At 47.7% G+C, this 16,489-nt stretch overlaps 1 protein-coding gene across 4 annotated transcripts in view; it reads left to right on the top strand.

Annotated features, from left to right (window-relative positions):
- The first annotated feature begins 656 nt into the window (after positions 1 to 656).
- Positions 657 to 16,489, top strand: part of LOC140394288 (SEC14-like protein 5) — a 36,800-nt gene continuing 20,967 nt past the window's right edge. Inside the window, exons 1-4 of one of the 4 annotated variants that reach the window (XM_072481379.1) lie at positions 657 to 1,329; positions 5,861 to 5,930; positions 15,002 to 15,151; positions 15,999 to 16,130. In XM_072481379.1, the coding sequence (XP_072337480.1) occupies positions 5,868 to 5,930; positions 15,002 to 15,151; positions 15,999 to 16,130 (345 nt within the window). In that variant the 5' untranslated portion in view covers positions 657 to 1,329; positions 5,861 to 5,867. Of the gene's footprint in view, positions 1,330 to 3,857; positions 4,350 to 5,860; positions 5,931 to 15,001; positions 15,152 to 15,998; positions 16,131 to 16,489 lie in introns of those variants that run through there. The other 3 variants (XM_072481382.1, XM_072481380.1, XM_072481381.1) reach the window with 3 other exon arrangements.

Here is a 16,489-nt window from a genome sequence, read left to right as displayed (position 1 = left end):
CCACCTCAGTGTTGACTCACTCTGTGTACATAGCAGGTTGGGCAATGGATTGATGGTTAGGCTGCACACACAGAGGTAACCTGAGTACTCCATGGAATGAATACCTGAAGCGTGGAAATGTGACCTGTGCAAAGTAACTAGATGAAGGCGTCAGTCCTGAATGTACATTCTGCGGTTTTGCTTGATTACCTTGAGGCTTCAAAAAGGAAGGCTTGCATTTCTGTGGCGCCTTTCACTGCTCTACTCCCCCCCCCCCCCAATGCGCTCCGCGTCCAAAGAAGTACTTTTTAAAGTGTAGCTAATGTAGGAAACGCGGCAGCCAGTCAATGCGTGCACAGCAAGATCCCAGTAACAACAATGTTTTAATGAACATGAATCTGTGGGTTTATTGATGGATACATATTGGCCCGGGGGGGGGGGGGGGGGCTTCCTCTCTCTTCCCTCTGAAGAGTGTTCTCGGGAGCGAATTCCCGGCCTGAAATTCTCCCTTGGAAACTGACATTTCCGGTTTTCATCAAAGGCTCTGGATAAATGCGCGTCTCGTCTTCCAGCTAAAACCAGCTGAAAAGGTTTCTGAGAATGGGATTGCCTCTGAATCCCTCGCAGAGACCCCCCCCCCCCCCAAGTCCTGTGAACAGATGTGGCAGGCTGCAGTGAAATGCTCATTCTGTGTCAATGCCTGGGCTGATTGTCCATTCTGTAAGCGGACTGTGGGGAGACCCGGGCTCCCGCTGTATTTTCACAGTAACTTCCCTGCAGTGTTAATGTAAGCCTACTTGTGACACTAATAAAGATTGTTATTATCATAGGGCAGAAGCCAAGGCTCAGCTCGGTCGCTTGCGAGGCTTTCGAAGTGTTTCCCGTTTGACTTTGATCAGTGTACAGGCTATCACGAGAACCCGCTTTGAAACTGAGAGGCTCCTAATTGCGGAGTGCAGTGATGTAATGAGTGAGGTGGAAATGAGCCAGTAATCCATCCTGATCAGGAGCCCGCCGAGACAGGAAAGACAACACATGCTGGCTAGGATGGCATTGCATCACCGGGGGGGCTGACTGCAGGAGCAGCTCACCCAGGCACCCTGCTCGTTCGATGGTCGCGCAGAAGAAACTTCTGGAGGTCAAGGCGGATTAGGTTAATGTCACAGCTCCACAGGGACCGGGCAGAGAATGTGTCGAGTGCATTCGCGTCCACTTGTACTTCCCCGCGGCTCAGGGCAGACACAGCGGCTGCAGGCTCCGCTCCGGCGAGTTGGGGCTGGGTACAGGCCTATCATCTGAGAGGGACTGGGACCGAGATTAATGCTGCAAATATTGGAACCGTTTAACCATGTGAGTACTGGAACTGATTAACACTGCATCAGTCCTCAGTGACCACCCGAGCACCAGGTGGACCTATAGCTGGTTGGGAGGGTAGGGACATGAAGTTGTCAATAGTTCACAGCTTTCTTGGACTGGGAGAGATGTTCCTGATGTTTAGATGTATAACGTTGCAAGACTTGTAAGAATGCTGACGCTTGTTCGATTTCTGGATGAGGGAGACGCGTTGTTGTACCTGATTCTTTCCACTCTCTGGATGATCCCCGAGTGTCTTTAAGGTTTTGCACTGTAAGAAGTCTTACACCAGGTTAAAGTCCAACAGGTTTATATGGAGCTTTCAGAGCGTAGCTCCTTCATCGGGTGTGTTTAAGGTTTTGAACCGACCTCGTGGAGAATCTCTACAGCTCTCTCTGGTGGCTCCTCCAGTTCAGCCAGTGAGTGGCTGGGGTTTTTTTTGTGGCGAAGGGAGGTTTGATTCCCTGTTTTATGCTGAGTGAACTCACTTGGTCCCGGTTGCCGTGGTTTAGGGGCTGGATGAATCAGTTCGGGCAGCTCTGCTGCTGATCACTATCTAAGGAATGCGCTGAGCCATGTGGGTGGTGGCTGAGGAGAGAATGGAACTGGCTTTGTCGCTGAATTGACCCACTCAGCATTGAGGCTTCCAAAGCAGGAATATAAATGCAGGCGAGGTGCCGGAGGGTGAGGAGCTAGCTACTGTGGAGTAGCATTGTCCTCTCTGTAAGGAAAATATGGGAATATTTGTAATGTTCTCATTACTGTGCTCAAGCACCTCATCCTGATCTATGTAGAGAATGTCAATATGCAGCAGTGTTTTAGAATCCATAGGATCCCTACAGTGCAGAAGAAGGGCATTCGGCCCATTGAGTCTGCACCCACCCTCTGAAAGAGCACCCTATCTCTGTTCACTTTCCTATCCTATCCCCTTAACCCACCTAACCTACACATCTTTGGACACTAAGGGTAATTTAGCATGGCAATATCATTGCACGGGTAGCACAGTGGTTATCACCGTGGCTCCACAGCTCCAGGGACCCTGGTTCGATTCCTGGCTTGGGTCACTGTCTGTGCGGAGACTGCACGTTCTCCCCGTGTCTGCGTGGGCTTCCTCCGGATGCTCCAGTTTCGGTTCAGGTTCGGTTGATTGGCCATGCTAAATTGCCCTTAGTGTCCAAAACAATTAGGAGGGGATAGGTGGAAGTGTGGGCTTAAGTAGGGTGCTCTTTCCAAGGGTCGGTGCAGACTCGATGGGCCAAATGGCCTCCTTCTGCACTGTAAATTCTATGTTCTATGTTCACTCTACTGTTATGACAAGTTGAATGTTTTGGAATGTTTCCGATGTTTTATGAATAAAGTTTATTTTTGCAAAAATAAACCCTGTATTCCTAGAAAGAAGACAGCACTTTAATCAGAAGACAAGTAGTGGAGAGGGGAAAGGAATTTTTTTTTTTAGAAAATATTTTATTGAGGCATTTATAATTTTAAATATTTTAAACATCAAATCTCAACAAAAGCAGAAACACAACAATATAACCAACAACCCCCCCCCCCCCCCTCCCCAGAACAAACCCCAACCAACATGACTTACACAAACAGTGACACCTTCCCCAACCACCGTTGGTTGAGGGGAAAGGAATTAACTGCAGTGGATATCCACAGAAAACGGAGATTAGTTTGCTTTGAGCAGGTCAGGTTTATCCATGTTGGGAGAAGCACATGTTAACTGGCCTGGAGGGTGGGGTGTGCACAGGGAACAGATGGTGTGGACATACCAGTCTTCTCCAGGGAGGCGATGACAGACACTTGCAATAATTGAAGGCGAAAGGGAACTGTTGGGCAAACATGTTTGGAGATCGATGGAGTGGAGTCATGTCCCCATGGTGACGGAATGGTTGGGTAAATGGGTTTGTGAAGTTGTGTCGGTGTGACCATGATTGCTAAACGCTACTTAATCTAAACAGCAAAGCACCCTGTTTATGTTGCTGTTATTGTTATTGTTACAAAAACTACAAATACCCTAATAATTTTTTTTTAAAAATCTAAACAGCAAAGCACCCTTTGAAACGATTCCTTGCCAAAGAACCCCAACCGTACCCAGGGCAAGCAAAGTGTCATTCTGCCTGAATCTTCTTCAGGCGGATTTAGGAAGCGCGCCTGTTTCCCCACCGTGTGTTTCCCGGTGTTAACGGGGCAGGTAACCCGTTTTGGAGGAGAATTCACGAGCCAGTCACACAAGTTATGACAAGTTTTTTGCTGCCAGTTTGAGTTCGCAAAACGTTGAGAAGTGAGCTTTGGGTGTTGCTCTGGTTGTGGCTAAGAAGCGTGTTATCTTTAAGCCTAGCCTGGCGCTACACTTTTCCCATTCTGACACTGCACCAGGCATTTATCCTCACACACACACACTTCAGTTCCCAGCTTTGCACAGCGCTGGGTCCCGGCTGCTTGGGGAAGGAGGAGCTAAATCACACAATTCATGTCAAAACCCGCCTTGTGTTATTTACCCCGGATATGTGGCAGGTTCCTGAATCGAGCAGACAGTTGTGCCAATCCTGGCTACCTCCCATTTCAGCTCGTCCCCCTTTTGAAATCCTTGCAGAGATCTCCGAGCAAGCTGATTAGGGGGCACTGGGAAATGTGGACATTATCACGGGACTTTGTGAATGGAGATGTTGTGAAGGATGATTGAGCACACAGGGGAGGGGAAGTGAAGGCAGTGGAGATGGAGCGGGTCAGAGAGAAACAGAAATGCTGGCAATGGTCAGCGAATCCGTGTAGCGCCAGTGGAGAGAGGAGCAGAGTTAATCTTTCAGCTCAATGACCTTCCATCAAAGCTGGAAATGCTGCTATACATTCTCTAGTTAATCCGAAAGACTGATAAGCACGACACGGACACGGGGACTTGGGAAAACTTTCCTGTCCGCTCAGGTGAGGCCTTTGCGCAACTCGAGCTAAATGTGCCAAATCCAAGGAATGAAACAAAAGGATCTTTTGCATGTAGCAGCCCGCTGACTCTGGTAAGGAATGTAGGCAGAACCCTGGACACAACTCGCTTGCTGAATCTGGGACTGGAGCCATCAATGCTGAATAGTCTGTTGTATCCTTCCTGCGCTTGCTGTCAGGAGGGTCATGCCCAGGGGAAGGGTCCTATCCAGGGGAGGGTCCTGCGCAAGGCGGGGACCTGTCCAGGTCATAGTCCTACCCAGGCGAAGGTCCTGCTGGTCCTGCCCAGACGAGGGTCTTGCCGAAGGGAGGGTGCTGTCCAGGCGAAGGTCCTACCCAGGGGAGGGGAGGCTCCTGCCCAGGGGAAGGGTCCTGCCCAGGGGAGGGGAGGGTCCTGCCCAGGGGAAGGGTCCTGCCCAGGGGAGGGGAGGGTCTTGCCCAGGGGAAGGTCCTGCCCAGGGTAGGGTCCTTCCCTGGGGAGCATCCTGCCCCGGCGAGGGTCCTGCCCAGGGGAGGGTGCTGCCCAGGGGTGGTTGCTATCCAGGCGAAGGTCCTGCCCAGGAGAATGTCTGCCAAAGTCCTGCCCAGGCAAAGGTCTTGCCCACAGGAGAGTCCTTTCTGGGCGAGGGTCCTACCCAGGCAAGGGCCCTACACAGAGAAGTCCTGAACCAGGTGAGAGTCCTGCCCAGGGAAGGGTCCTGCCCAGATGAGGGTTTTACCATGGGAGGGTTCTGCCCAGGAGAGGGCCCTGCCCAGGGGTCCTCTTAGGGATTCCAAAGTCTATAGAAAAGAGCAAAGAATTGAATTGCAGACAAAATGTGATGGCTAACCAATAGTTTGTGTTTCAGAGTTCAGCTGCAGAGACTTTGACCATTTATTTATTGTGAATGCATCCCAGTTGCCTCTATAATATTCCACAAAGTTTTGTTTTCAAATTTTCCAATTAAGGAGCAATTTAGCGTGACCAATCCACCTAGCACATCTTTGAGTTGTGGGGGTGAAACCCACGCAGACACGGGGAGAATGCAATCTCCACACGGACAGTGACCCAGGGCTGGGATCGAACCCGGGTCCTCGGTGCCGTGAAGCAGCAGTGCTCATATTCCACAAAGTTGACATTAAATATAGGATGTGAGACGATTGCAGTTATTTGCTGCCATGCAAGTGGTCGAATAAAAACATTTCCTAGTCACAGTGCCCAAGGCCAGTTGTTGCACAGTGTGGGTACCTGGCAGCACAGTCCAGGAGGCAACTGAAGGCAATTTATGTCAATCTATTGTTCTGAAGTCGGGCTTTTTTGTGTGTGCTCATTAAGTTGATGATTAGCTCTGTCTGTCTGCAAAACCTTAGAGGCTTGAATAGTCCCCTTGAGTCTTGGTGTCCACATAGTTGATTGCAGTGCTGAAGGTGTGGTCTGCCCAGGGTTCTGTGCGGGTTTCTGTGGCTGCTGGAGTTGGCTTCAGTTGTTTTAGGCTTGGGACGGAAAGTGAACAGCTGACTTAAAATCAGGTATATGATGTGTAAGAATATTAGTTAATGCAAGTAATGATGGATTTTACTCATTCCGTTTTGTCTGAAATTTCAGAGAGAAAATGGTGCAGAAATACCAGTCTCCAGTACGGGTCTACAAGTACACTTTTGAAATGGTGATGGCGGTGAGTAAATTATGTTTAATTACAACGGATGCCCAGACATACACATTCCAGAATCATCACATCATCACACTGCCTTTACTCAGGATTTTACAGGTCTTGTTACCTATTTGAGGTTGAGAAAGTAGAGAAAGCCCTTTGCATCCAACAATCATTTTTTAAATGAATAAACTCACCTTCCTATCATATCCTTTCACCCTTTCTCAGTGCAGAAATCCATCTAATTGTCAAAACGTCACCATCAGTGTTTTAAAAAAAATGTATATGCTTTTGTGGAATATGGATGTCATTGGCTGACATTTGTTACCCTCGAAAGCAATCCCTAAATGCAAATCCCTAAAATGGAGAAGGAGGCCATTTGGTCTATCTAGTCTGCTCTGACCCACCAAAAGAGCACCCTACCGAGGTCCATTCCTCCGCCCTATCCCCGTAACCCTGCGTATTGATCATGGCCAATCCACATAACCTGCACATCTTTGGGCTGTGGAAGGAAACCGGAATACCTGGAGGAAACTCATACAGACACGGGGAGAATGTGAAAACTCCACACAGGCTGGAATTGAACATGTGAGGCAGCAGTGCTAACCACTGTGCCACCATGCCACCCATAGTTGTTCCTGAAAATGCCACCTTCTCAAACCTCTGTAGTCTGTGTAATGTAGGTACACCCACAATGCTGTTAGGGAGGGCTTTCCAGGAATTTGACCCAGGGACAGTGAAGGAACGCTGAAAAAGCCCCAAGTCAGGATGATATGTGGTTTGGAAGGAAACCACTGGTGGTCGTGCCATGCATCTGCTGCTGTCGTCTTTCTGGGTGGTACAGGTCATGGGTTTGGAATGTGACGGGGAAGGAACCTTGGTGAGTTGCTACAGTGCATCCTGTAGATGGTACACACTGTTGTCACTGTGTGTGTCTTAAGATTTAAGACATTAACATGGAAAGACAGGGTAGATAAAGATGAACTATTTCCACTAGTTGGAGATTCTAAAAATTAGGGGTGGCCCATTCAAGAGAGATGTTAGGAAGCACTTCTTCACTCATAAGGGCGGTAAAGATTTGGAACTCTCTCCCACAAACAGCAGTTGAAGCTAGAACAGTTGTTAACTTTAAATCTGAGATAGATAGATTTTTGTTAAACAAAGATATTAAGGGATATGGGCCAAAGGCAGGTATATGGAGTTCGGACACAGATCAGCCACAATCTCATTAAATGGTGGGACAGGCTTGAGGGGCTGAATGGCCTACTCCTGTTCCTATATTTTGGTGGTGCAGGAAGTGCACGTTTAAGGTGGCGGATGGAATGCCAATCAAGTGGGTTGCTTTGTCGGGGCAGCACATGGCACAGTGGTTAGCACTGCTGCCTATGGTGCTGAGGACCAGGGTTGGAATCCCGGCCCTGGGGCACTGTCCATGTGGCGTTTGCACATTCTTCCCATGTCTGCTTGGGTTTCATCCCCACAACCCAAAGATGTGCAGTTTAGGTGGATTGGCCACACTAAATTGTCCCTTAATTTTAAAAAAAGTGTGTTGCTTTGTCCTCGATGGTGTTGAGCTCCTTGAGTGCTGTTAGAGCAGCACTCAGCCAGGCAAGAGGAGTGTATTCCATCACACTGCTGACTTGTGCCGTAGCTGGTGGACAGGCTTTGGAGAGTCATGAGGTGAGTTACATGCTGCTGAATTTGCAGCTTTTGACCTGCTCTTGTAGCTAACAGTCTTTATATGACTGGTCCAGTTCAGTTTCTGATTGATGGTAACCTTGGAGATATTGATGGTGGAGTATTCATTGATGGTAATGCCATTGAATGTCAAGAGGCGATGGTTAGATTCTCTCTTGTTGGAGATAATGGCTGGGATTCTCTGCTATCCGGCGGGGCGGACCGTACCGGCGCTGAGGAGTGGCGTGAACCACTCTGGCGGCGAGCCGCCTGGGAGGTGCGGAATCCTCCGCACCTTCAGGGGCTAGGCCGGCGCCAGCGGGGTTGGTGCCGCGCCAACCGCCGCCGAAGGGCTTCCGCCAGCTGGCATGAGTTGGCACATGTGCGGGAGCACCAGCGTGTACTGGCGTCATCCCATCGCATGCGCAGGGGGGGTTCTTCTCCGCGCCGACCATGGCGGAGCTTCACAGCGGCCAGCGCGGTGGGAAAGAGGCCCCCATGCGGATCGGTGGGCCCCGATCGCGGGCCAGGCCGCCGTGGGGGCACCCCCACGGGGCCAGATCCCCCCACGCCCTGCCGAGGACTCTGCAGAGGCAGTTCCGCCGGTAAGGACCTGGTGTAATTTACGCCGGCGGGACTGGCCGAAAACGGGCAGCCACTCGGCCCATCGCGGGGCGGAGAATCGCCGGGGGGGGCCGCTGCCAACGGCCCCCGACCAGCGCAACGCGATTCACGCCGCCCCCTGGCTATTCTCTGGCTCAGCGGGGGGGTCGGAGAATCCCGCCCAATCATTGCCATTTCTGTGGCACAAATGTTACTTGCTATTTATCAGCCCAAGCCTGAATGTCATCCTGGTCTTGTTACATAAGGACATGGACTGCTTCAATATCAGCAATGGTGTTGAACATTGTGCAGTCATCACTGAATATCCCTACTTCCAAATTTATATTGGAAAGAGGTTATTGATGAAGCAACTGAAGATGGTTGCGTCAAGTGTCATTCACTGTTAATTTATTGCACAATATACTGAGCACTTGGTGTGTCAGCCGTAGCTCAGTGGCTAACATTCTTGCTTATGTGTCCGAGTTGTGTGTTCAAGAAACTTAAACACAACAATCTGGCCTGACATTTCAATGCAGAACTGAGGGAGTTACACTGTCAGAGGTACAACCTCCCCAATGAGGTATTCAACTGAGGCCCTGCCTGTCCTCTTAGCTGGTTGTAAAAGGTTGCATGACATTATTTGAAACCAGAGCAGGGTGGATATCCCTGGTATCTTGGGGGCCATTATTTATCCCTCAATCAACATCATGAAAACAAATACTTGGTCATTAATCGCATTATGATTTGTGGGATCTTGCTATGCACCAATTGACGGCAACATTTCCTACATTATAACAGGTGGCACACTTCAAAAATACTTCAGTGAAGTGCTTGGGACATCCTGAGCTCTTTATTTTTCTGAAGATTTACCCAACATTTAAAACTCATTTATGGGATGTATATCTGAGCCAGAATTTATTACCCATCCTTAATTGCCCTTCAACTGAAGAGCTTGCATGGCCATTTATGAGTTACTGTGAGTCTGGAATCACATGTAGGCCAGACCAGATAAGGACAGCAGATATCCTTCCCTAAAGGAATCAGGTGGGATTTTACAACAATCAACAATAGTTTGATGGTCATCATTAGAGTTTTTTAATTGAATTTAAATTTCATCGCTTGCCGTGGTGGGATTTGAACTCGGGTCCCCAGACCATTACCTTGGGTTTCTGGATTACTAGTCCATTGACAATACTATCAAGTGATTGCTTCCTCCACTGTCTGATAAGGCAGATTTTTCCTTCTGTTCTTCCAATCTCACCTTCCCTCCCACTCCCTCACACTGTCACTCAGTAACCCTTCCCTTTAAAATAACTTTGTGAAATGTTTCAAAAATGGGAGAAAAAGGGCGTGGAGGTTAGTAATCTTCAATTAATATTGACTGTGAAGATGACCTTTAACTCAGTACATTCTGATCTTGTCTTGGTGTCAGAACCCAGGAGTCTTGAACTTTAACCAGAACCAGTTCTACAACACGCAAGAATTCAGAATGGCTGCAATTATCTCCCAACTCTGAATATTCATCGGTAACTTAACCCACTTAACCTGGACTATCATTGTTCTGCCCATTTACAGATCTTAAAAAATGTAGGGCAGCACGGTAGTTCAGTGGTTAGCACTGCTGCTTCACAATCCTAGGGACCCGGGTTCAATTCCGGCCTTGGGTGACTGTGTGGAGTTTTCACATTTTATTATTATATTATTATTATTCTCCCCGTGTCTGCGTGGGTTTCCTCCGGGCGCTCCCACAGTCCAAAGATGTGCAGGTTAGGTGGGGTTACAGGGATAGGATGGGGGAGTGGGCCTGGGTGGGGTGCTCTTTCAGAGGGTCAGTGCAGACCTGATGGACGTTCTGCACTGTAGGGATTCTATAGATTCTAGAGATTCTATTCTGTGATGCCTCTAGTGTGTGAATGCACTGCCAAGCATGGTACTGAGCCACACTGTCAAGGAACTGCAGTCAGTCCTGCTGGAAAGTGAATAGAAATTGTGTGAGCATGAATCTAGTTTCAACAGTGATGTCTCCAGGGATGAATACTCTCCCAATCATAACTGTGTATGTGATACATGAAAAAATGCCCTCTTCAGCAAGGCACGGGGGCATCCTGGATATCCATTGAACGATGCCAAAGTCAGCTCCTTCAAGAGTGAATCCCTTTCAAAGAACCTATTCCGAATGAATAATCAGAGCCAGCAGTGCCAGTCTGTCTCAGAGTATACAAACGTCTCACAGTAACCTATTGTGTGTGTCACATGCTCCTTCTGTTCATACCACAGAACAGATGTGCCCGCTGCTCTTCACACAGGGTTCCTATTGTCTAAGATCATCTTATGTAAGAGTGGAGAGGGGACGAGAGTGTCACAGCAGGAATCTACCAACTCCCTCCATGCTCTTCAAACTGGTTAGGAGAAACTCAGAAGGTTCTATTTCAACCCTTTCCTCTCACTTTGTGCAGTAAAATTTTCTGAGGCCTGGAGAACTTGCATTATGTCCATAGGTTTGTTGAGGAGCTACAAACTAATATTAATGCTGCTGCAGAAAGGGCAATTATTAAACAGTCGGCTGTTTCTTGAGGCCCCTTTCACACAAATAGACAGCCATCCATCACTACCTTTCATTTGCTTTCTCTCACTACAGTAATAATCAGGACGGACTCTGTCTGTCTCATTTCCCCCTCTCTCCTACCCACAATATGTGTTTGTATATTTCTGTCTCTCGTAGTGCCAGTTCAATAAAGGGAACACTCCTTTTTTTAGCGAAAGAGAAAATGCTGGAAAATCTCAGCAGGTCTGGCAGCATCTGTAGGGAGAGAAAAGAGCGAACGTTTCAAGTCCGATGACTCTTTGTCAAAGCTAACAGACAGAGAAAGTGGGAAATATTTATACTGTGGAGTGAGAATGAAAGATGAGTCATAGCCACAGAAACCCAGGGAATCCGGGTGCTAATGGCCACAGAAACCAAGGGGAAAGAATGCAGTCCCCAGAGAGAACAAAAGATGTGAAAGGCCAAACAGCAGGGAAACTAACATCAGAGGATGAACTGTAGATGTGGGGGGAGGGGAAGGGGGAAGCAAAGAGGAGAAAGGTGAAGGAAAGGTGGATAAGATTGGGGGGGGGGGGGGGATTAAATATATATGAAGAAAGAAAGAAATGGTAAAAGACAGTTAAAATGAAATGAAAACAAATGGGTCGAGGTGGGGTAGAGTTGATCATCTGAAGTTGTTGAATTCGATGTTCAGGCCAGAAGCGTGCCTAACCGAAAGCTGAGATATTGTTCCTCCAGTTTGCGTTGAGCTTCAGAAAAGACATGTGGGCATGGGAGCAGGATCTTTTGTTAAAATGGCAAGCAACAGGAAGGTCAGGGTCCTGAATGCGCACAGACCGAAGATGCTCAGCAAAGTGATCACCCAGTCTGCGTTTGGTCTCTCCGATATAGAGGATACCACTTTGGGAGCAGCGAATGCAATAGACCAAATTGGAAGAGATGCAATTGAAACGCTGCTTAACCTGGAATGTGTTTTGGGCCTGGGATGTTAAGCATGGAAGAGATAAAGGGGCAGGTGGTACACCTTCTGCGATTGGATGGGAAGGTGCCATGGGTGATGGGAGAGGTATTGGGTATGATGGAGGAGTGGCCAAGATTATCTCGGAGACAACGGTCTCTGCTGAATGCTGACAGAGGGAGTGAAGGGAAGATGTGTTTGGTGGTGACATCACGTTGGAGTTGGCGAAAATGGCAGAGGATTATGCTTTGCATACGGAGGCTGGTGGGATGAAATGTGAGAACAAGGGGGACTCTATCCTTATTCTGGGAGGGGGTGAGGGTAGTGGTGTGGGAGATGGGCCGCACGCTGTTGAGGGCCCTGTCTGCAACTGTAGGTGGGAAATCACAGTTGAGGAAGTAGGAACACATTTTCAAAGCACCATTTTGGAAGGTGGCATCACCGGAACAAATGTGACGGAGGCGAAGGTGTTGAGAGAAAGGGATGGAGTCCTTACAGGGTGTAGGGTGCGAAGAGCTGTAGTCCAGATAGCTGTGGGAGTCAGTGGGCTTGTAGTGGATATTAGTGGATAGTCTATTGCCGGAAAAGGGGACAGAAAGATCAAGGAAGGGAAGGGAAGTGTCTGAGATGGACCAGGTGAAAGTGATGGAGGGGTGGAAGCGAAGTTGATGAATTTTTCCAGGTCCGAGCAAGAGCATGACGTGGCACCAAAATAGTCATCAATGTATCAGTAAAGGAGTTGTGGGAGGGGGCCCGGATAGGCATGGAACAAGGAATGTTCCACACACCCCATAAAAAGAAGGAGGCTAGAGAGGAAATTGCTGAGGCCTTGACAGAAATCTTTGGATCCTCACTGTCTTCAGGTGTTGTCCCGGAGGACTGGAGAATAGCCAAGGTTTTTCCTTTGTTTAAGAAGGGAAGAAGGATAATCCAGGGAACTACAGGCCGGTGAGCCTTACGTCAGTGGTAAGGAAATTACAGGAGAGAATTCTTCGAGACAGGATCTACTCCCATTTGGAAGCAAATGGACGTATTAGCAAGAGGCAGCATGGTTTTGTGAAGGGGAGGTCGTGTCTCACTAACTTGATTGAGTTTTTCGAAGAGGTCACAAAGATGACTCATGCAGGTAGGGCAGTGGATGTTGTCTATATAGACTTCAGTAAGGCCTTTGACAAGGTCCCTCGTGGCAGATTGGTACAAAAGGTGAAGTCACACGGGATCAGGGGTGAGCTGGCAAGATGGATACTGAACTGGCTAGGTCATAGAAAGCAGAGAGTAGCAATGGAAGGGTGCTTTTCTGATTGGAGGGCTGTGACTAGTTCCGCAGGAATCAGTGCTGGGACCTTTGCTGTTTGTAGTATATATAAATGATTTGGAGAAAATGTAACTGGTCTGATTAGTAAGTTTGCAGACGACACAAAGGTTGGTAGAATTGCGGATAGCAATGAGGACTGTCAGAAGATTCAGCAGGATTTAGATCGTTTGGAGACTTGGGTGGAGAGATGGCAGATGGAATTTAATCCAGACAAATGTGAGGTAATACATTTTGTAAGATCTAATGTAGGTAGGGAATATACAGTGAATGGTAGAACCCTCAAGAGTATTGACAGTCAGAGAGATCTAGGTGTACAGGTCCACAGGTCACTGAAAGGGGCAACACAGGTGGAGAAGGTAGTCAAGAAGGCATACGGCATGCTTGCCTTCGTTGGCCGGGGCATTGAGTATGAGAATTGGCAAGTCATGTTGCAGCTGTACAGAACCTTAGTTAGGCCACACGTGGAGTATAGTGTTTAATTCTGGTCGCCACACTACCAGAAGGATGTGGAGGCTTTAGAGAGGGTGCAGAAGAGATTTACCAGGATGTTGGCTGGTATGGAGGGCATTAGCTATGAGGAGCGGTTGAATAAACACGGTTTGTTCTCACTGGAACAAAGGAGGTTGAGGGGCGACCTGATAGAGGTCTACAAAATTATGAGGGGCATAGACAGAGTGGATAGTCAGAGGCTTTTTCCCAGGGTAGAAGGGTCAATTACTAGGGGCATAGGTTTAAGGTGCGAGAGGCAAGGTTTAGAGGAGATGTACGAGGCAAGTATTTTACACAGAGGGTAGTGGGTGCCTGGAACTCGCTGCCGGAGGAGGTGGTGGAAGAAGGGACGATAGTGACATTTAAGGGGCATCTTGACAAATACATGAATAGGATGGAAATAGAGGGATATGGACCCAGGAAGTGTAGAAGATTTTAGTTTAGACGGGCAGCATGGTCGGCACAGGCTTGGAGGGCCGAAGGGCCTGTTCCTGTGCTGAACTTTTCTATGTTCTTTGTTTTTTGTTCTTGTGTGGGTCTCACCCCCACAACCCAAAGATGTGCAGGCTAGGTGGATTGTCCAGGCTAGAATTGTCCCTTAATTGGAAGAAATGAATTGGGTACTCTAAATTTATTTTAAAAAAAGGCTGTTTCCAATTCGGTGCATATCTATCTGTAAATATTAGGAAGGTGGGCACTAACAGACATCCCCGTGTTGCACATCTACAACATTCCTTTTTTTTTAAATTTAGAATACCCAATTCATTTTTGCCAATTAAGGGATGATATAAGCGTGACCAATCCACTTACCCTGCACATCTTTGGGTTGTGGGGGCGAAACCCACGCAAACACAGGGAGAATGTGCAAACTCCACATGGACAGTGACCCAGAGCCGGGATCGATCCTGGTACCTCGGCGCTGTGAGGCAGCAATGCTAATCACTGCGCCACCGTGCTGCCCATCCACAACATTCCTTAGTTTAAAAAAAATAAAATTTAGAGTTCCCAATTCTTTTTTCCAATTGAGGGCAATTTAATGTGGCCAATCCACCGACCCTGCACATCTTTTTGGGTTGTGCGGGTAAGACCCACGCAGACACGGGGAGAATGTGGAAACTCCACACGGCCAGCGACCCGGGGCCGGGATCAAACCCGGGCCCTTGGCAATGCTAACCACTGCAGCACCATGTTGCTCTCAACATTCCTTAGTTAACATTTAAAGGAGAATGTTCCAATCTCTTGGAAATATCAGAAAAATGTCAGTGCTTGCACAAACACACAAGAAGAATGGTCAGCTCAGCGAGGGTCACCGCTCGCTGTCGAGCGCCTTTGGGGGAGGAATTGGCATAAACAGCTGATGTTAGTGAAAGGGTGGAACAGTGGGATATGTTCTTTCCATCAGGTATTGAGAGACTTGGGCGTTGATTTAATTAGCAATGCTAAGCTAACCTGAGGGTTAAGTGATGTACATTTCTTCCCTCACTGAATAAATTATCTTTTTATTCCAGGCTTATGAGAAGAGATTCCCAGCATGTCCGTTGATCCCGGTTTTTCTGGGTAGTGAGAAACTCAGTGAGTACAAGAGTGAAGATGAATCACTGCATATTGTGGAGAGGAATTGCAAGCTGAACGTGGACGCGCCCCGACTGCTGAAGAAGGTGAGTGTGTGTTGTCGGTTATGTGTGTAATAATTAAATTCTGATCTTATAGAAAAACCCTTTACAAACATCTTGCATCTGACCAGGAGCATCAGAACTGTGCCTGCCTGACCTGGCCTTGGAGTACCTCTGCTGGGCAACGATGGGAGTGTCAGACATGGGCTGAGCCTGGAAATATTTGGGCTCTGCTATGTTGGGTGTATTAGACATGCACTGGGAGCACTAGCCTTGTACAAGGTGGAGAATTACAACACCAGGTTAAAGGCCAAAAGTTTTGTTTTGAATCACTAGCTTACGGACTAGTGATTTGAAACAAACCTGTTGGACTTTAACCTGGTGTTGTAAGACGTCTTACTGTGCTCACCCCAGTTCAACACCGGAATCGCCACATCAAGATGGAGAATATCAGACCTTTACTTTTATGCAGTGAGTTGTTCTGATCTAGAGTGCACTGCTTGAAAGGGTGATGGAAGCATTCAACAGAAACTTTCAAAAGGGAATCAAATGTACTACTTAAAAACACATTTGCAACAGAATGGAATTAATTGGATAGTCCTTTCAGAGAGCTGACACAGGCATGATGGGCTGAATGGCCTCCTATGCTGCATTGTTCTATGATTTTCTGACCTATGCTGAGCAGGCTGGGTTGGGAGTGTCTAACGGATGTTGGGCTGCATTCTCAGTATTGGGCTAGTGTTGCATTGAGCTCTATTTGAAAATAATCGGATTCGTTCTGAGTCTTTCTGCCAGTTGCTTCTGTTTGTGGTGATGGAAGATAGTGATAAAGCTCTGACCATTCTCCCCTTGCCATCCCGTCTGACTGTGACACTCCCTCTGCCCAATGCAGATCGCAGGAGTGGAATATGTCTCCTTCATCCAGAAGAACACAGTGAACTGGAAGGAGCGCACACTGCTGATTGAGGCTCACAATGAGACATTTTCCAACAGGGTCTTCGTCAATGAAATCTGCAGTTACAGTGTAAGTTGCAGAACCTGACAGTTAAAAGTTGTGCTCTATTGCTCTGTATTTTTTAATTCAATTTTAACCTAAATCTCTGTGCACTTCCACTACTCTCCTCCCTGTAAACACCTGCCCTAATAACTCCTTTTATGGGTGTGTGAGATTTTATTTTATATTGTTCCTGTGAAGCACATTTGAGTGTTTTATTACATTAAAGGCACTATATAAATATAGGTTGCTGGATTGTGTACATTTGTCGTACTTTCTGTCTTGATTAGCTGCTTTTGTCTCCTATTTGTTTGGTTGCTGTCTGTGTTCTGTCTGCATGTTGTCTGGAAACTGTCTACATTTCCTATTTCCATGCATTTGCTGTGATA

This window comes from Scyliorhinus torazame, chromosome 17 (genome assembly GCF_047496885.1).
Source record: "Scyliorhinus torazame isolate Kashiwa2021f chromosome 17, sScyTor2.1, whole genome shotgun sequence".
Lineage (NCBI taxonomy): Eukaryota > Metazoa > Chordata > Chondrichthyes > Carcharhiniformes > Scyliorhinidae > Scyliorhinus > Scyliorhinus torazame.
This window is presented reverse-complemented; position numbering and strand designations above follow the sequence as displayed.